We start from the raw sequence: 20,489 nt of genomic DNA, 5'->3' as shown, positions 1-20,489 counted from the left end.
ATTGAGGTATGTGCCCTTGACCAGGAATCAAACCTGTGACCCTTCAGTGCATGGGCCGATGCTCTAACTACTTGGCAGCACTGGCCAGGTACATAGGTTTTTCTTTATAGTTAAACTTCAGTCCTTCTTTCTCTGAAGTTTAATTTAATATGAAAAACTACCTGTAGGAGGCACTCCTCATGTGAATAAGTGTGAGAACTTCATGGTCTTAAACTCTGTGCATGTGGTCTACCACTTACCTACCAATAAGGAGGAAATAAGCTGTGGCTTATGTGTGTGTGTATATATTTGTATTTTATTAGGAATTTTATTGAAACAGTAAATATTTAATGAAAGTATATTTTTTTCTTTGTAGTATTTGGTCACTCCTTGTCTCTTATTCACAATTTCAGATGGTTCATTGTAATTTTGTTTCTTTTAGATGAGACGAAAAGATTTGTCATTAGACACACTTCTGTTTCCTATTTAACAAGCCCTCCATTCATCTGCTCATGCTCAAGTAATCTATATTATAATATTTTTACCTTAGAGAAAACTCAGTGTTCAAGGAATGGCTTTGGTATTATAAGAGTATTATGCATTCTTTACTCAATAAAAATTGTATCAATAAAATACCATTATGTTTCTCCTTATAATAAAATGGTGTCAATAAAACACCATTATGTTTCTTCTTCTGTTATAATTATTTGCATTTAGATTTGAATCCTTAGTTTTCAATCTGTTTTCTAAATGGCACCATTTTAAATGTTTTGTGAGAATATTGACATTTCCTATGGGATTTGAGAAAAGAAGGTCTGTAAGGAAGAATTACCCTATGAGCAGGTGATTTACAGTAGTGTTTTCTCTTGGCTAACCTCTGTTAAAATCCAAATATATGTAGTTACTCTTTTGTAAGTTGAATTAGAATTAGTTATCTATTATAAGCTACTTGTGAGGTGTGTGAAGCGCTTCAGACAGGACAGGGCACATAGGTGAGCATTAGGAGTTTGCCATTATTATTATCTTGATGTTAAACATGGGAAAATGGAAATAAAGTTATTCTTAATTTTACATTGAAATTCCATATTGTCAGTGGTCATGAAAAAATTACTGTTACTCTAAAACTCTCTACAAAAGATTTTCTATCTTTATATTTAATTTGCATGTATGCCATATTTTGTTTCTCCACATTTCCTCTGTTTGGAGTTTCTCAGTAGATTTTTTTAACATGTCATATTTAAGGATCTCTTCATTTCCTTAAAATTCTGCATCCTTCTGTTAGTCAACTAATTTAGAAGGCACTTAAATTTTATACATCTAAATGGTACTCAGTTGAAAAAGCAAAGGATTGTTTTCTCCAGGAGCAAGCTGTAGTTGTCTATTTAACAGTGAAGAACATTGCAGTAAATTTGCTTTTAAAATTTTCCCTCTTTTTATCCCATTTCCCCCTCCCAAGAGTGAATAGTGTTAGACAAAATTGAGATGAGTTTCCATTAGAGTTTTTAAAGGAATGTTTTATTATAAAGGAATTGGATATTTATTACATTTTAAAAATACAAGTAAATGGAAAGAAAACCAGTAAAAGACAATTAGTTTTATATTTGTGGCAGATTATTCTTTTCTCTTTCCTCCTCTATTTTACTATTGATTTAGATGGAGAGTATGTCAGCTTTTATAATTAATAGCTATGGCATTTTATTCTTATAGTGGTGTTTGTTTTTTTCTGAGATCCATTCATTTAGGAAATATTTATTAAAAATCTTCTTATATACAGATGCTCTTCTGGGGACTGTGATTCATTAAGACAGAACACCCCCACACCATCTTAACGTCCCTACTTCCTCCTAATCTACTGCACTCCTGATTCAGGAGCTTCCAATAAGTTGACCTGATAGATAGGATGTGGTTTGTGAGAGGAATAGAGCTAAGATGACTCCAGGGTCCAGTTGGCCTTCACTATTGGACTTATATGTTGCCTTTAACTAAGGTGGGAGAAACTGTACACAGAGTAGGTTTGAAAGGAAGATCAGGAGTTAAGTTTGGACATGATCAGTTTAAGATGTCTGACAGACATCTATATGGAAATATTGAGCAGGCAGGTCTGAAATAATAGAGAATATGTATATATGTATGTTGGTCTCTGACTCTGGTTCCTGGCACAGAGCTCCTAAAACTTTCATGAATTCCTAAGTAGTAAGAGCACTAAGAGCATCTCTTGCTCTAATGTTTTGTCCTTGACTCCAGTTCCTGACACAGAGCTCCTAAATCCCTTGGAATTTCCTGGGTAAAAAGAGTGTCTTTTGTTCTAATGGGGCCACTCTTGCTGGGCCTGGAGAGCTTGAGGATGACGCTGGTCATTAGAAAGACCGAGCCATAATTACAGCTTGGAACTTTCCACCTAACCTCCGTCCTCTGGGGAGTGGAGAGGGGCTGGAGGCTGAGTTAATGTCAGTCATTCCTGCTGGTGAAGCCTCCGTAAAAATCCCAAATGCAGGGTTTGGGGTGCTTTCAGGTTGGTGAACATATCCACGTACCAGGGAGGGTGCTGCACCCCAACTCCAGGGGAACCAAAGCTAGAGACTCTTCTAGCCCTGGCCTTATTGTATTTCTTCATTGGCTGTCATCTGTATAAACAAAAGTGTTTTCCTGAGCCCTGTGAGCTGTTCTAGCTAATGATCAAATTCAAGGAGGAAGGTCCAGGGAACCTCCAATTTGTAGCCAAGTTGGAACCAAAGTTGTAGGTAACCTGGGGACCTAATTCTAGTAGTTGGCATCTGAAGTGGGTGGCAGTCTTGTGGGACTGAGCCTTTACCCTGTGGGGTCTGCACTAACTCCAGTTAGTATCAGGACCGAATTGAATTCAGAGAGGAAGGGGGAGGGAAAGAGAGAGATAGAAACATCAATGATGAGAGATAATCATTGGTCAGCTGCCTCCTGCATGCCCCCTACTGGGGATCGAGCCCACAACCCGGACATGTGCCCTTGACTGGAATCAAACTTCGGACCTTTCTGTCCGCAGGCCGACGCTTTATCCACTGAGCCAAACCAGCAAGGGCACTCCTACTATCTTTAGCCTTCTCTCAACTTCTAGCTTTTCCTGAGGCAGTTTGATACTGTCAGTTCAACTCTTACTAGATACTGCTTTGCTGTACATCTGTTTTGTTTCAAGACTTCTGAATTAGAATTTATTATGTGCTTTATAAAACTATCATCTTTCATGATTCTAAAAAGTACTTTTTAACATTTTAACACTTCTGAAATTAAGAAGCGCCTATAATTGACTGTTTCTTAGAATTACATTTACAGTTGAATTGGTAGCATCTTTTAAATATACTTAGTAGAGTCAGTTGAACTATATATGGAGGGTAAGCAAATGCAAATACAAAGTTTATTTCTTACTACTCTTCTCTCTCCCGTTCTTCCCCAGAGGGTCTCTATTCTTAATTCTTTTGTTCTTGAGTCAGAATTCTTTCACAGGTATTTTGCTGTGTGAGGTATGTGAGTGGTACATTTTGTGAGTATCCATGCATCATTTCTTTCCCTACCAGGTGCCAGGTATAGTGTTTGACTACTGGCTTTCTCTCAATAGTCTGTTATCTGCTATCACATCCTCCAAGTCTCTTATCTTTTCTGTCATGATTTCTGTTTTGCTGCTTTGAGCCATTTTTTCCATTTGATCTTACAGACCACAAATTTGGATCTTTGCCACGACCCATTCTTTCCTTCAGTTAATCTACTGTGTAGTCTATTTGGAAAATTGTGTTTTTGATCCATGAAGACTTCTCTCTGCTGTAGTTAAATCTCCCTAAGTTCCCTTGTTACTTTCCTGTCCCATGTTGACCTCTCTGTCTTCAAGCAGCTCTGTTTGGTTGTGGGTTTGCTCCCGTTGTCCTGAATGGTCACTGTTATTTTGGATGTGCAGCATCCTTATATGTTGTCATAGTTTCCTTGTTAGCTTATTAGTTCTGGTCCTGGTATCTAGTGATTCAGGGAGACAAGCCCCTCACCCGAGGGTCATCTGATCTCCGCACACCAGGTTTTTTCTAGAACCACTAATTTCAAGTTCTTTATTTCAGGGTTCCAAGAAGCTGGTCTTGAGGCACTTGATCAGCTCCAAGAAAAATGAAACCCCCACACACCCCAGTTTCCTCCTCTACATCCCACAGCCCACGCCTTCAATTCCGTGTAGCTGTCTGCAGGCTCCAGGCCTGTGTCTGCTACAGCAGACAGATTGAAAATCATGGTTGCCGTGACCGGTTTGGCTCAGTGGATAGAGCGTCGGCCTGCGGACTCAAGGGTCCCAGGTTCGATTCCGGTCAAGGGCATGTACCTTGGTTGCACGCACATTCCCAGTGGGGAGTGTGCAGGAGGCAGCTGATCGATGTTTCTCTCTCATCGATGTTTCTGACTCTCTATCCCTCTCCCTTCCTCTCTGTAAACAATCAATAAAATATATTTTTAAAAAAAGAAAATCATGGTGGAGGTAAAGGGGGATGAGTTCGTGGCAAAATCTTCGCAGGATCACTTTCAGGCCTGGATCTGTCTTTGTAATTCCCTAGTGGTTGTGGATGTTGCCTAGACTTACCAACAGTGGGGTCTGCGGGATAAATGATATAGTTTTCAACTCCTTGCTGCTTTCCCTGCCAGGCCGACTACTTCCCTGCCTGCAGGGAACTGATTTGCAGTCCTCCCTGTCCCTGGTCAGGCTTGGCCTTATGCCTTGTGTTGGCAAGTTGGGTGAATGCAGCTTAGGAGCTGTGACAAGTTTCTATCAGTCCTCTTGCCTCTGCCTTTTGTGCTGGGAATGGCATGTCTCAGATAAGGCCTGTTCTCTTCTGGGAAAGAGAAGGCACCGGAACACCAGCCACGGCCCGAGGGCACCATGCCGACCTGTGGCTGATGTCCTGTGAGTGGGAAAACAAGTTTGTTCCCACCACTGGGCTCAGGGTTGCCAGGGTAGTGCAGCCAAGTTGACTGATGAAATCTGGCGTGATTTCTTGTTCCTTCTTTTATTAGTGAACGTTTTCCCCATTGCATTGCTTTTTAAAATCTGTATCAGAACCTAAAGTTTATTTCCTTTCTCTTCTAACTGACTGATAGGCACAAACTACTATTGTTGTTATAGTCAAACACTAATTAGCTGTGGTAGAGTGTTCACAAATTATATAACAAGACCCAACCTATGTAACAGAACTGAGGGAAAGGTGGCAGTTTATTACACTCATCATCTAATGCCCTAAACTGTACCCAAAATTATTCTTCTGAAAGCACGACTTCTATTTAATTGTACAAAGTAAACTACTTACAGTTCTCAACACCTGGGCTTTAATGCTATTTTTTATGATCATAAATGAATAAGAGTTCATTGGAGAAGCATTTACAGAGTAGCTTCCCAAAGCCTCTGTTTCCTGGAAAACACACACATTTATCTGACTTGCTGACTTGACTGACTAGCAAACATAGAAATGGGATGTGTATTTGTGTTTTATCTCTTTTCTGTATAGTTGATATTCACTTTTTTTCTTATTACACTCTCAGAACATTGTTCTGACAAGTATTTATAAATCAATAGTTGATGAGTGGAAAGAGTATTCCCTGGACTGTAAGCCAGAAGACCTGGGCTCTTCACTAATTCTCCCACCAGCCTTCTCTTCTTCCTGACCTTCTCTTTTTTTATTCCTTTGCCTTTCCTTCCTTCATTTATGTCAGCGGTTCTCAACCTGTGGGTCGCAACCCCTTTGGCAGTCGAACGACCCTTTCACAGGGGTCGCCTAAGACCATCCTGCATATCAGATATTTCCATTACGATCCATAACAGTAGCAACATAACAGTTAGGAAGTAGCAACGAAAATAATTTTATGGTTGGGTCACAACATGAGGAACTGTATTTAAAGGGCCAGAAGGTTGAGAACCACTGATAAATAGCTGCTGAGCACTCTACTGTGCCAAGCACTGTGATGTAGTGTATGCAAGCCAAACGCCGCTACCTTCCTGCCCTCATCGAACTCACTGTCTTCCCTTTTGCCCCGGCTCTTCTTCCTTCTGATCATGCTATAAACTGGTCGGTGCCTTTACTGCTCAGCCTCCTCGTCGTTTGTCTGCCACTGGGTTATTGTGGGGAGGTTGGGGGTGGTACTGAGAGAAAGTAAGTAGATGTGAGGGAGAGAGGAATCAGGTGAGCTACCCAGGTGGCCTAACGACTGTACAAACCTATTTTTATTTCTCATGATTCTTTTCAGGTTGTAATTTTGCAGATATTCTCAAAGGATGGATCTATACAAATGATTTGAATATTAGGTGATATGTTTATTGCTCCTGGCTAGTCTTGTAAATTTAATGGATTTATTTTATTTTTTAGAGTTTGGGAAACCATCAATTAGAATATCTTTGTTACTAAAAACCTTTTTTGCTTTCTGAGTAAAGAGCTGCAGTGCTGGCTGGAAGGGAAGGAAGGTGTTGTAGATGGAAAGACAACTGAACTATACATGATAATGTCTTCCTCAGCTGCAGACGAAAATCTTAAGAACAACCTGATTATATTTTATAAGGGATTAAAGTTTGCATGCAGATTCCAACTGAAAACATCTGTTTCCTGACCTGGTGCCATAGTTCTAACATCTTGCAGGAATTCTGGTTTTGATGTTTCTGAGTTTCAGGCACCTCCCTCTATTACTCTGTGGCTGTTTGTTTAGGTTGTTTAAAGCAACACTGCTTAACATTTTGGAAATAACTCTGAAGGACTGAAAATGAACTTCTTCATTTTCTTCTTATACACAAAAGGAAAATTTCAGATTTCATTAATAAGAATCATCCCAATTGCTTGAGTAGTTATTGTAAGAATTGCTAGGCGGCCCACAATTCATTAAAGAAGCCAAGGAACGAACCATCAGTCGTTCTCTGTGTCTATGAATCTGTTTCTATTTGTTTATTTTGTTCTTTTAGTAAACTGGAATTGAAAGACAAAATTTTAAAAAGAATCCAATGAAAATAAATGGGCCACTGAAGGGGCCAGTGTATATGTGTATGTATGTATATGAGCGTATCTATATGTATATATTAAAGCCTAAGCGACTGTTCGACTGGTAATTATGATGCGCACTAACCACCAGGGGGCAGACGCTCAACCCACAGGCAGGGAAACATGGCACAGACTGATGAATCTCAGAGGGAAGGGGGCAGCGGGATGGGCAGGAAGAGATTAACCAAAGATCCTATATGCATACTAGAGGCCAGGTGCACAGATTCGTGCACCAGTGGGGTCCCTCGGCCTGGCTTGCACCCTCTTGCAATCTGGGACCACTCAGGTGATGTAGGACTGCCGGTTTTGGCCCGATCCCTGCAGGCCAGGTCGAGGAACCTCACTGCTGCATGAATCCGTGCACTAGGCCTCTAAGTATTTATATAAAGATAGGAATTTTTTTCAGACTCATAGCTACAGAGAACATTTTGACTGTTGCCAGATGAATCAATGGTTGGTGACACTGGGTGAAAACGGTGAAGGAATTAAGAAGCACAAATTGGTTGTTACAGAACAGTCATGGAGATGTAAAGTACAGCATAGGGAACATAGTCAAGAATATTGTCATAAGTATGCATGATGTCAGATTGGTAGTAGATTTATCGGGATGATCACTACATTATATAATGACTAATCACTGGGTTGTACACATGAAACTAATATTGTATGTCAACTGTAATTGGGAAAAAAAAAGGGGGTTTTTTTGTTGTTGTTTTTTCACCTTTCCTGAAGTAAATGGAAAACTTTTAAAAGTATTTCAAATTTTGGCTCTGGCCAGGTAGCTCAGGTGATTAAAGTGTCACCCTGATACACCCCGGTTGCAGGTTTGAGCTCCCTCCACCTCCCTCTGTCAGGACACATATAAAAATCAACCAATGAATGCATAAATAAGTGGAATACCAAATCCACATCTCTCTCCCTCCTTTCCTCTCTCTCTAAAATCAATAAATAAAAAAATTTTAAATATATATTTCTAATTTTATTTCTTAAGAATCTCAACTACCAAAAATAGTTGTGTGGGGTTTTTTGTTTTGTTTTAGGGCCCCAATTGTATGTACTTATAGCTCATTTTTACATTCTGCTAAGTCAGGCCTAGGTTGATAATTCTTGATAACATAATTCCACTGCATAAGTAATGTTTACAGATCTGTGGAAACAGGACTAATGCAAACATTTGCTAGGAGTCAGGTAACATTGAATGGTGTGTGAGGATCACTCACTTGACATATGAAAGCCAGTGTGACTTTCTGATCTTCAATTTTATTGAATGCTCTGATATTCCTAAATGTTAACACTGGGCATTTCTAAGGATAATTATGCTAATGAAGGGTTAATATTGGGCCTTAGCCTTCCATGTTATTAGGTATGTTCAGAAATTATCTAATAATAGAAAAACATGGTAATTAACCGTACCTCTGCTACGCTTCCCATTGGCCAATCAGCAGCCAGGCAGCTGAAGCAAACATGAGGCTTGCTTGCTCCAGTGATGGAGGAAGCCAAGGTCCCCCCCCCCCCCGCCGTGGCTGGGCTCTGAGCTGCACTCTAAGCAACAATGTTGCAATTATAGAAGCTAAACAAACCCCAGATACCTGCTTTCAGCCAGCCGGCCTCTGAGCTGGAGCCGCAACAAAGTTTCAATTACAGAAGGTAAATAAATCCCAGAATAAAAAAAGAAAGAAAAAAAGGAGAGACTGGGAGCTTCAGTTGCAGGCTTGGTCCACCTGAAAACAGCCCTCAGCCCCTCACCCAGGCTGTCCAGACACCCAAGCGGGACCCCCACCCTGATCCGGGACACCCTTCAGGGCAAACCAGCCGGCTCCCACCCATGCACCAGACCTCTATCCTATATAGTAAAAGGGTAATATGCAAACTGACCCTAGCAGCAGAAAGACTGGGAATGACTGGTCACTATGACACACACTGACCACCAGGGGGCAGACGCTCAATGCAGGAGCTGCCCTCTGGTGGTCAGTGAGCTCCCACATGGAGGAGCTCTGCTCAGCCACAAGTCAGGCTGATGGCTGCCAGTACAGCGGTGGTGGTGGGAGCCTCTCCTGCCTCCTCAGCAGCGCTAAGGATGTCTGACTGCAGCTTAGTTCTGCTCCCCGCTGGCAAATGGACATCCCCTGATGGCTGCCGGGCTGCCAGAGGGATGTCTGATTGCCATCTAAGGCCCAGTCCCCTGGGGAGCAGGCCTCAGCCAGCAGATGGTCATCCCCCGAGGGGTCCCAGACTGTGAGAGGGCACAGGCCGGGCTGAGGGACCTCCCCCTCCCCCCCCTAGTGCACAAATTTTTGTGCACCGGGCCGCTAGTGTATTTATAATCGTTGTGCTATATCTAGAATCTCTTATTTATTATAAATGATCAATTAAAAAAAGAAATATTTTATGAGGAAAAATTGGAAATAAGCCATCAAGGGGTAGTTAAATATTATGGCATTTCATAATATTTATCAGATCAGAAATGACAGATCTATATTAATCAACATGGAAATATCTCCAAGATGTTATTTAGGGGGAAAAATTAAATTTTGGAACTGTATGTATACTAACTCATGCCTAATTTTTTAAAAAGCTAAAACTAAATATGTTGAGATAAATGAGAATATATATCCCAAACTATTAAGATCAATTAACTTTGGTTAACTGGAGGTAGGGAGCTCACTTTGACCTTTAGTTCCAGGCTTCTATATATGAATTTTAATGTGAATGTAGTCATGTTTTACTTGTACACTTATTTTTATTAAGGAAAAATAAGAATATAAACAAGGTAAGCAATAGTATAACACACCCCAGAGTACCCACCACTAAGCTTCAGCTGTTATCAATATCAGTATTCTGCCATTTTATCATCTATATCTCTACTCACTCTTCACCTTGAATACTATTGTATTTTTCATAATTATATTTGTAGGTAAAATTTGTATACACTGAATCACAAATTTTAGATGTACCCTTTTGAAGAATGAATATGGTCATGTAATCTATACCCCATTGTGATATTGAATATTTCCATATCCCTAGAATGTGCTATATGGTGTCTTATCCCAGTCTACCTGCCCACTCTTAGAACTTTATAGAAATGGAATCCGTACAATATAGACTCTTTTAGTGTCTGACTTTTTTGCTCTACATAATGTGTGTGAGAATTGTCAATGGTATAGCAGGTATCAGCAGTTCTTTTCAGTTTATTCCTATTATTCCACTGTGTGAATATGCCACCGCTTGTATAGCCTTCTCGTGTTGGTGGACACTAACTATTATGGTTAAAGCTGCTGTGGCATTCATGCTCAAGTCTTATCGTTGACATATATTGTCATTGCTTTTGAATGCATATGTGGGGTGGAATTACTGGATCAAATAAAGACTTAGCAAACCCCTTTCAAAGTAATCGTTCCTTTTTAAATTCCTATCAACAAAATATGAGAGTTGTGGTTGCTCCACAGGCTTATTATTTTTTGGTTTTGTCAGACTTGTTCATTTCAGCCTTGTTAGTGGTGGTATAATGGCACCTCAATGTGTGTTTAAAAAAGAAAATTGAAATTGTGGTAAAATGGATTTAACATAAAGTTTGCCATTTTAATCACTTTACGTGTAATCAAGTATCAGTGACAATGTAGGGCAACCATCACTATTCCTGAAACTATTTCATCACCCCAAACGGAAAGTCCGCACTCATTCAGCAATACTCCTTCCTCCCCTCTCCCTGAGCCCCAAGTAGCCTTCCACCTGGTTTCTCTTCCTCAATGAGTTTGCCTAGTCTAGCTATTTCATATAAGTGCAGTCATAAAATATTTGTCCTTTTCTCCCTGGTTTAATGTTTTCAGGGTTCATCCATATTGTAGCATACATCAGAGTTTCATTGCTTTTTATGGCTGAATCACAGTCCATTGTATGGATATACCACATTTTTGTTATCCATTAACTTGTTGACGGACACTGGGGTTGTTTGGTTATTGTGAATAATGATGCAGTGAAGATTTGTGTACAAGTATCTGTTTGTCCCTGTGTTTAATTATTTTGGCTGTATAACAAGGAGTGGAAAGCTAGGTCGTATGGTTATTCCATGTTTAACTTTTTGAAGAACCACACCGTTTTCTCAGTGTGTTTTAACTCACATTTCCCTGATGGCTAGTGACGTTAAATATCTTTTCATGTGTTTATATTAGTGATTTGTCTATCTTTTTTATGAAATGTTTGTTCAGTCTTTTATGCATTTAAAAAGTGAGTTACTAGTTTTTCTTTCTTTTTATTATTAAGTTTCTAACATTCTTTATATTTTTTGAATAGAAATTCTTTGTCAGATGAGTTTTGCAAATATTTACTTCCAGTCTGTAGCTTGCTTTTTTACTAAGAGTATATTTCTAAAAATTAAAAAATATTTTTAAATGGTGCTAAAATACACATAACACTTACCATCTTAACCATTTTTAAGTGTACAGTTAAGTTGCATTAAGCGTGTGCAACCAGTCTCCCAAACTCTTTTCATTGTGCAAAACTGAAACTCTCCATTAAACAGCAACTCCGCATTCCCCTCTTCTCCCAGTCCCTGTTCTACGTTGTTTCTGTGAATTTGATTACTCTAGATACCTCACATAAGTATAATCATACAGTATTTGTCTTTTGGTGACTAACTTTTTCGTTTACCATAATGTATTCAAGGTTCATCCATTCTGTAGAGTGTCAGAATTTCCTTCTTTTTAAAACTGAATACTATTCCATTGTACATATATACCACATTTTGTGTATCTGTTCATCCATCAGTGGATACTTGGGTTACTTCCACCTGTGGGCTATTGTAAATAATGCTACTATGAGTCATATGGTAATTCTGGTTTTAATATTTTGAGGAACTTCCATGCTGTTTTCCAAGTGGCCACACCATTTTACATTGCCACCAATTTCGTCACATTCCCACCAATACTTGTTATTTTCTGTTTTGTTTTGTTTTTATGTTAGTTTCCTAATGGGTGATAATATCTCACTGTGGTTTTGAGTTGTATTTCCCTAATGATTAGTAATTTTGAGTATCTTTTCATATGCTTGCTGGCTATTTGTATATCTTTTGGAGAAATGTCTATTCAGATTCTTTGCCCATTTAAAAATTTAGGTTGTTTCCTTTGTTGTTGAGTTGTAGGAATTCTTACATAGTCTGAATGCTAACCCCTTATTTGATATGTGATTTGCAAATATTTTCTTCCATGTTAATCTGTTTGATTATGTTTTTTGATACACAGAATTTTAAAATTTTGATGTCATCCCATTTTTCTAGTTTTGCTTTTGTTGCCTGTGTATTGGTTCATATCCAAGAAATCATTGCCAAACCCATTATCATGAAGGTCTTCCTCTGAGTTTTATTATTTCAGGTCTTACATTAGATCTTTGATCCATTTTGAGTTAATTTTTGTATATCGTGTAAGGTAAGGGTCCAACCTCATTCTTTTCACTTGAATGTCTATTTCACCCAGCACCATTGTCCTTTCCCCATTGAATAGCTTTGGCACTCTTGTCAAACATCATTTGATCACATATGCTCTAGTGTCCATTTTTTCCTTCTTTGGAAAGGGTTTTAGGAATTTTAGTATGTTTTGGAAACCTGAAAGATAATTCACTTTCAATGTTTTCTCCTTTTAGGTTAATCTCCTTTGCTATGTATACATTATTTTCTATGTGGACAGTGCACATAAGTGGATTATAGTTGTTACATTTTGAAATATTTAAAGTTATTGTTTTCTTGGTATGTGATATGCTAGCAGACCAGATTTGAATGGTTCTCACTTAAAAAAAGGAATAACAAGTCATTTGGGATAAAAGATTTTTAAGGCTTCCAGTTCATTTGTCCTTGGTTGCCACTGAGGTTGAAGGGAAAAGGCACAGAGCATTTTAAGAGGAGAAATGGTTTTGTTGCTGTGCGACACTAGAATGGAAAATCCTCAGCCAAGCACAGAAATTTGGACACTGTCCTTCAACAAAAAGGAGACTCCCTGTGGGATCCCTTGAAATTTGGAATGGGCCAGTTCGTGGGCCCACCCAGTATCCATGCTGTTCCTCAACCCCCTTCTGATTTGAGGTTGTAGCGATTAATGTGGAATTTTTTGTCTTATAGCTGGAGAATTTGGGGGTTATTTCTGAAAGTACGATAGCTTTCACAGTTTTTAAAACGTACTCTCTTGTTCCTTAGGCTTCCTTGATCACTCATAGTGTGTTCATTGCAGCTTCCAATCAAGTCCTATTTATTTGTTTATTATCTTTTAAATCCTCACCCAAGGGCATGTTCATTGATTTGAGAGAGAGAGAGGAAGGGGGAGGGTGGCAGAGAGAGGGAGAGAGAAACATTGACCATCCACCTCCCACATGCTCCTTGACCGGGAATCAAACTCACAACCCTTTGGTGTATGGGATGATGCGCCAACAAACTGAGCCACCTGGCCAGGGAAAATATTTATTTATTTATTTATTTATTTATTTATTTATTTAATGTATATTGGTGTTTTAATTTGACCTTCCCAGTGACAAACAGAATTTTAGGGCTAAATGATACCTTAGAAGTCTTATCTTCATATCCCTCTGGTTATATTATCAACCATATCATTATTTGTTAAAAAAACTTATAAGGTTACAGCATTTATTTTAAGGTCACAGCTTTATAAGGATTTAATGGCTTCACGGATGATTCTAGTCCAGTACTTGGTGATAGGTAAAGTGTGCGCATAATGTCATTTTGTACATTCTTTATTTCTTTAGCCACACCCAGCACCTACTTTTCCTGTTCACCAACCCAGATTTCATTTTATCTTCATTTTATCTACTTCACGTGGACTCCTCGCATGCACTTTTGCATAGAATTGTTGCTCTGTTTGTTACTAGTGGAATCCGTGCTCAATTTTAGCTGGTTTTCCCCTTCTATATCTGCCTCTTTGATGGAGCTGTTACCGCTGCTCACCTATTAGTGCCCTCGGTCTCAACAACCATATTCAAACAAAACACCTTAAATGGAGGCATTAGAAAGGTCACAGCAGTGAGCCATCCGTAACTTTTGGTGCAATAAAATGGTTAAGCTATATTTGGAATATAAGATCTCTGAGCGCAGCTGTGTATTTTCTTCACCTATAAGACACCTAGAATGACAGCTTACATCTGTTTGGGGGTTTAAATTTTACGTTTTGAAGAAACATCACTGTTGTGTAACTCCCAAGCAGACCTGGGGAGCTCGCTGGCTTTCTGACAGGCCGTGCGTGTGGGGACTGGGAAGCTGGGCCAGTGCTTGTTTTCACTGCAGCCAAGTCTGCGGGCCTCCTTCCCCAGCTGGGAGCACACTCCGCTGCTGTTTCTTCATATGCTAAACGACAGGATGCATTCAGTGAGATTCTGGCTTGAAGAATATTTGAAAATTTTTCACTCGTCGGGAGTTTATTTTATAAGGGATTTAATGGCTTCAGGGATGATTCTAGTCCAATACTTGGTGATAGGTAAATGTTTAAATAAGTTACCTGAAATTATTTCGCTACCAGAAACCAAAAATAAATGTAATTATTTAAACATATAGGACATTTAATTACTTTAGACTGTCAATCTCATTTTAGAGAATAAAGTTGGGGTGTATTGTCTGCCCACTTTTACAAATACATGCCCAAAGAAATAGTTTGGCCATTTCAAATGTGTGATTTTTAAATTACTTCTTTAGAATAAAGGAACAATTTAACGAATAGTGTTGAACAGAAGAAAATGGGCAAAATGTTCATCTACAGAATTCAAAATCTAATACAGGGTGGGGCAAATGTAGGTTTAAAGTTGTTATATGGAAAATAATACAACGACTAATAATAATACAAGAATAAGCTGCGTTTTGTGTACTCACAACTGTAAACCTATGTTTGCTCTACCGTCTATTATATATATTAAGTACCAACTTAATGGGTTATTTTTATCAAGGGAAGAATGTTAGCATGGCCAGTAACGATAAGTTATAAGATCTTTTTCATCTTATAAATGTGAACTATTTACATTCTTGTTAAAACGTGATACATTTACATGTGGGAGAAAAGAGTACAAAAAAGAACATTAAAATCATCTGTAATCCCTCTGCCTGTTGTCCTCTTGGTATTTTATTACATATTGTGTACGTAAGAAAAATTAGGGTTTTGATAATTAATTTAATTGGGAGTACTTTAGTTTCAGAATGGACAGTGTCAGATACTTTCATGGTTTTATGACAAAACTAAACTAAATTGGACTCCTATTATAGCACTTCGCTGTATGGGGTGGGGTAAAGATGACAAACTTCTCTGAGATTCTAGTTTATCAGCTTAAACTAATTTATTGACATTGATTTTTTTTTCTCACTGCCATTTCCTGTCTGAATGGAAGACAGATTTTCTTTCTGTGGCCACTGTCAAGCCCAAGGCCATCATTTGTTCCAGCAGAATAAGAGAGCTTATGTCAGACTCTTAATTTCTGAATAAATATTTTAGAAGTGACTTAATGCCCTTAATTCATGGGCCGTTAATTCCTTCAAAATTGTGGTCTCACATACATACACTCACATTGTTAATGTTCCAAGTCCACATTACCCTCGCTGGTGACATGGGCCCTGGTCTGCTGGAGTATCCCTGGCACAGGCCCATGGGTCAGCGAGTGGATCTGAAGAGGCTGGTGGGTGCGTCCACTGGAATCCTGGCGCTTTTATTTTAGGATATATGGAGGTGGGTTCTATTTTTAGAATTTTGGAATGTTTAATTAGAAGCAAATAGATTATACTGAGGATGAATGTACTCTGGACAGATTAATGCAGTTAGATTTTTTAGGTAGAGTACTAGACAGGGCTCTGGAGTCAGATTGGCTTCTTCATTCTAGCTGTGCCTTTAGGAGAGTTACACAGCGTCTCTGGACTTGCGTTGCCTCATCTATAAAATGAAGTTGGTAATAATACCTGTCTTATAGGGTTGTGAGGATTCAGTGAAGTAAAACCTGTGAAGTGCTTATTAGCACAGTGCCTGACACATGAAAAGTGCCTGGTAATTCTAGCTCTTCTTGTTACACAACAAATTGTCACTACCTGTTGCATAGTGTGGTTATGCCCACCGCTCATGCTTCATTCCTGCAGATCTCTCTTCTCCTTGCTGCTCTTGTGTGTACATCGCATCCAGGAGCCTCCACCCCTCCAGCATCGATAGGCTGCTCCTTCCTTGAGGGTGCAGACCTCCCCGTCCACGCTGTGTTCCTCTGGTCCCTGCCTCAGCTTACTCCTCCAGTGGCTCTGTCTCCTCTTCCTTCTTCCCTCCCCTCCACCTGCCTTGCTCTCTCTGCCTTTCCTCGCTCATCTCCCTCTGGTCTCCCTCTCCTTCCCTTCTCACTCCCCTCTTCTCTCTCCCCTCTCTCCTCCCCCACTCTTCTCTCTCTCCATCTTCTCTCCTCCTTCCTCCTCTCCCTGTCCCCCTTCTCCTCTCTCTGCCCGCTCCCCTCTCTGACTTCTCCCCTTCCCCTCCTTTTCGCCCACATTTTTTGGCCTTTCCCTCTCTGCTGCCTCCCCACTCCAGCTCTTTCTCCCTCTCTAGCTGTCCCCACTGCTCCCCATCCCTTCCTCTTTTAACCCTAATACTTGGTCTGCTAAGGAGCAGACAGCTCTAGCTCTTAAGCAGAAATGTGCCAAGTCTTTAAAGCCTTCATTACTTGTGATGAGAAATATTCATTTTGTCATTTTAGTAGCCAAGGTTTCTTCATATTGTGCTTCCCTTCCACTTGCAAAGGGCACCACAGCATCATCCGACTCACATGGGCTCAGAAAGGTAGTGGGACGCTGAAGGCAGTTATAGTTAACTTGTTTTCTTCTTTTTTTTTTTAAATATATTTTTATTGATTAAGATATTACATATGTGTCCTTGTCCCCACATTGCCCTCTACCCCCCCCCCCCCCCGGCTCATGCCCTCACCCACCCCCCCGTTGTCCGTGTCCATTGGTTAGGCCTATATGCCTGCATGTAAGTCCTTTGGTTGATCTTTCCCCCTTACCCCTGTGTTGATAGAGTGGCTTTGTGTGCTAGGTGTCCTGTAGGGCCCAGTGGCTCAGCCTCCCCAGTTACCTGAGGTAGACACTCTTGGTGCATCCCCTTGTGGGCTTTGTGCACAGTCTTGTTGTAGCTATGCCTTGGTTGTTGTAGGATCACTGGGAGGAATTGACCTCCAGGCCAGTTGGCAGTGAGAATCAGCTGTGTCTGCACTGGGAGAACTTCTGTGCTTGAGACACCCTTCTGGGGCAAGACTTGCTTCAGTGGGGCTTTGGTGCTCACTGAGACTGCACCCTGAGTGTGTCCCTTATGGATCTGAGGAGTTGTGATCTGGATGCCCCCCCCTCTGACCACTGGGCACAGTGGCTCTTGGATCTAAGGAGGTGCTAAGTTAGCCTCTGCCTGAGGTTACACAGCAGGAGCTATGAAGAGAACTGCAGATTCCCCTTCCTTTTTTGGAGTTTGGAGGTGCCCTGATGAGGCTCAGCTGTGAAGCAATGCAAGCCGCTGTGGGGCCTTGGGCCTTCTCTTGGAAGTTCTAGGTCTGTCTTGCCCAGCTGCAGTTTGTTAGGTAATTACAGGTTGCAAATGGCCAGGGCATTCATATGCAAAAGCCTCTGCGGCAGCCTGGGCGGGGCGGGGTCTCAAGGAATCAAAGGGCGGAGAGAGCAGCTATGGCGGAGCCTCAGCCCTGCCCTAAGGAGTCGTGAGTCCCAGTGTCCCGGCAATGGGTGCAAGCACCTCTGAGGGAAAGCCGCTCTCAAGCTCGCCCGCTGCCAGACAGTCCAGTTTCTCCCCATATGAGTCCTGGGTTCCCAGAGACTTCCCGGAACCGGATTTCAGAGCTGTCAGGAGCTTGTGTCTCCCTCCGGATTCAAAAAGACAGCCGCGCCCTCAGGTGCCAGCCCCTTTCCGCGCGCGAGCCCCCTACTTCTGCACTCCACGTCCGCAGCTCCTCTGGCTCTCAGTGTGCTTTTCTTTCCTTCTAGTTGTAGAATTTACACTCAGCCAGCCCCCCTGTAGTTCTGGATGATGTCCACCTTGTGTTTTTGATGCATTTATCAATTGTTGCGGGAAGCAGCAATTTCCCGGTGTTTATCTATGCCGCCATCTTAGTTTCTCTCTCAGTTAACTTGTTTTCTAAACCTGTGTATTGTATATAGTAATGTATACATTTGTTTAATGTTAGCTTTATTATATACATAGTTAAATGAAATAATGTTCTCAGTAATAATTATGGGTTTGTATAGTCATGCTAGGCAAAGTCTGAGCTTCTCTGTCTAATTTATTTCTTTTCTTCTCTCTTCAGATTCCCTTCTCATTGGTCCAGTTTCCCTTGTGGGAATCCTTAAAAGTAAGTTTTCCAATCTTCATATAAAATTGCTTTCTAATTGTCATAAATACCCAATTGTTTCAGTTTGTAATAGAAGAATACAATATTGATTAGTAGTTTAAAAACTCAAAAAATTTTAAAATACATTTTTATTGACTTCAAAGAGGAAGGGAGAGGGAGAGAGGTGGAAACATCAATCATGAGAGAGAATCATTGATTGACTGCCTCGTGCACCCCCCACTGGGGATCAAGCCTGCATCCTGGGCATGCGCCCTGCCCGGAATTGATCCCAGGACCCTTTTGTCTGCAGGCTGACACTCTATCCACTGAGCCAAACTGGCCAGGGCTCAAAATTTTTAAGAGTTGAAAATATTTTTTACGTGTGGTTTACATGCCAGTTCAGTCTTTTAAACTTGCTCAGTGTCTGTGGTACTGAGAGAGAGATCATCCTAACGGCGTAACTGAATCCTCAGGTGTTAAGGGAAACTGTGCTTTACTTTCTTTTGTATTTCTTCTCTACCCATAGACTTCTATTTCACTTCCGTGTGTGTGTGTGTGTGTGTGTGTGTGTGTGTGTAGAAGTTAAGGAATGACGATGAGGGTAAATGAAAAGGGAAAAAAGCAAGGCCCTGATTGTTAGGCCAGCCCCCTCACCCCCGTAACTGAGGGTGAGCAGCAGGGGGCGTGCTGCTCTGACTGCTACCTTCCTTCCGCTGTCACCCAATGGGCCTAGGAACCCCCTGAGAAGGAGCCGCGTCTGCTGAGTTGTGAGTTAGCCTCAGGGGAGGTCACTCAGTTGTTTAAAAAAAGAAATTTTTAAAAACCTGTTTTCAAATATGCAGAGACGTATTTTTTCATTTTCTGATGCGATGATTTTAAAAATTGTGGGTCATGCTATGCACTGTGTGGGTGTCTGCCAGCCTTTTAAAGACTGTGATAAGAGGGACGTTATTAACAGAGATCGTCCTATGTGGTAAGGGTGAGTCCTGCTTTGTAAGACTTCGGTGTTGTGTGTGCATGCACACGCATCTCTGTTCTGGCTGCACTGTACCATGTATTTCTCACTCTGGATAATGATCAAAAGACTTTGAAAGCCCTTGTTCAGGTTGATAAATGACCAAGCTATAAAATGGCAAAGTGTCTAGGCAGGCCTTTGGTAACAGAAAGTAAAGGCATTGCTCCCATGGCTGAGGGAGTCGGTAACCACGGTGTGCTCCCACTGCTTCCCCGAAGAATAGCAGACTTATCTACACTGAAAATACTCTGTGGAGTTCATACTGTGAGGACAATAAAATGAGACAGAACATTAATCATGAAAAATAAACTCTGGAATATTATGTATTTAGAAATAGTTCTGATTTTAAGGAGTGGTACAGATGACCTAATACAGGTTTTGGGGTCTCTAATGGTTGTGTTTGGTTTTTACCCTTTTCTTTGGGTGCTTGGTGAAACGGGTCTCAGGCGGTTTCCGGGCATGATGTAGCCGCGCTCCCAGGAGAAGGCCGCATTCCATGAGCACACAGCTCCCCTTTTTTGCGTGTGACAAAGGAACAATGGAGCCAGCAGCTGTCCAGAAACAAGGCTCGCTTCATTAGTGTCTCAGTAACTGGCATTCACCCCTCTCTGCACTAACTTCCTATTCCCCGTCTCTGCGTAGGAACGCTTTGATGCCCAAAGAGGGAAGCAGGGGGGTTATTTCTTTTCAGTGTTAAGGACATTGGTAGTATTCTTGTTAGTTAAGAAATATCTAGAATTTTTCAGAGTAATCATAGATAACAATGTTGAGCTTTAACAGTTTTCTTTGAGCAAATGTTAAGATGCTATAGTTGTTTTTTAAGTTGGATTTATTGAAGAATAATTTTCAGATAGCAAGATTCAACCTTTATAAGTACATTTTTTTCTCAATATGTTTTTATTGATTTTTTTTTTTTTTGAGAGAGAGAGAGAGGAAGAGAGAGGAAGAGAGAGGAATGGAGAGATGAAAACATCCATGAGAGAGAAACATTGATGGGCTGCCCCCTGCACACGCCCTGCACTATGTCCTGTGGGCCTCTCCTCTCTGTTCTCTTGAACAGGCCAAACTGGGTCTCACCCGGGGGCCTTTGCATTTGTTGTGCCCTCGCCCCCTACTGGGAATCAAGCCCTCCACCTGGG

General features: G+C 40.8%; 1 protein-coding gene across 4 annotated transcripts in view; it reads left to right on the top strand.

Annotated features, from left to right (window-relative positions):
- Nucleotides 1–20,489, top strand: part of SLC25A26 (solute carrier family 25 member 26) — a 156,117-nt gene that overhangs the window by 89,884 nt on the left and 45,744 nt on the right. For all 4 annotated transcript variants that reach the window (XR_013996764.1, XR_013996765.1, XM_081105448.1 and 1 more), the window contains one exon: nt 18,312–18,356. Coding sequence is in view for 2 of the 4 variants with exons in the window: in XM_081105448.1 (XP_080961574.1) it covers nt 18,312–18,356 (45 nt within the window). In the remaining 2 variants the exon portion in view is untranslated. The remainder of the gene's footprint in view (nt 1–18,311; nt 18,357–20,489) is intronic.

The sequence above is a fragment of the Myotis nattereri genome (genome assembly GCF_964212035.1).
Source record: "Myotis nattereri genome assembly, chromosome: 14".
Classification (NCBI taxonomy): Eukaryota; Metazoa; Chordata; class Mammalia; order Chiroptera; family Vespertilionidae; genus Myotis; species Myotis nattereri.
Note: the sequence above shows the minus strand (reverse complement) of the source record. Positions and strands in the feature narration are given on the sequence as shown.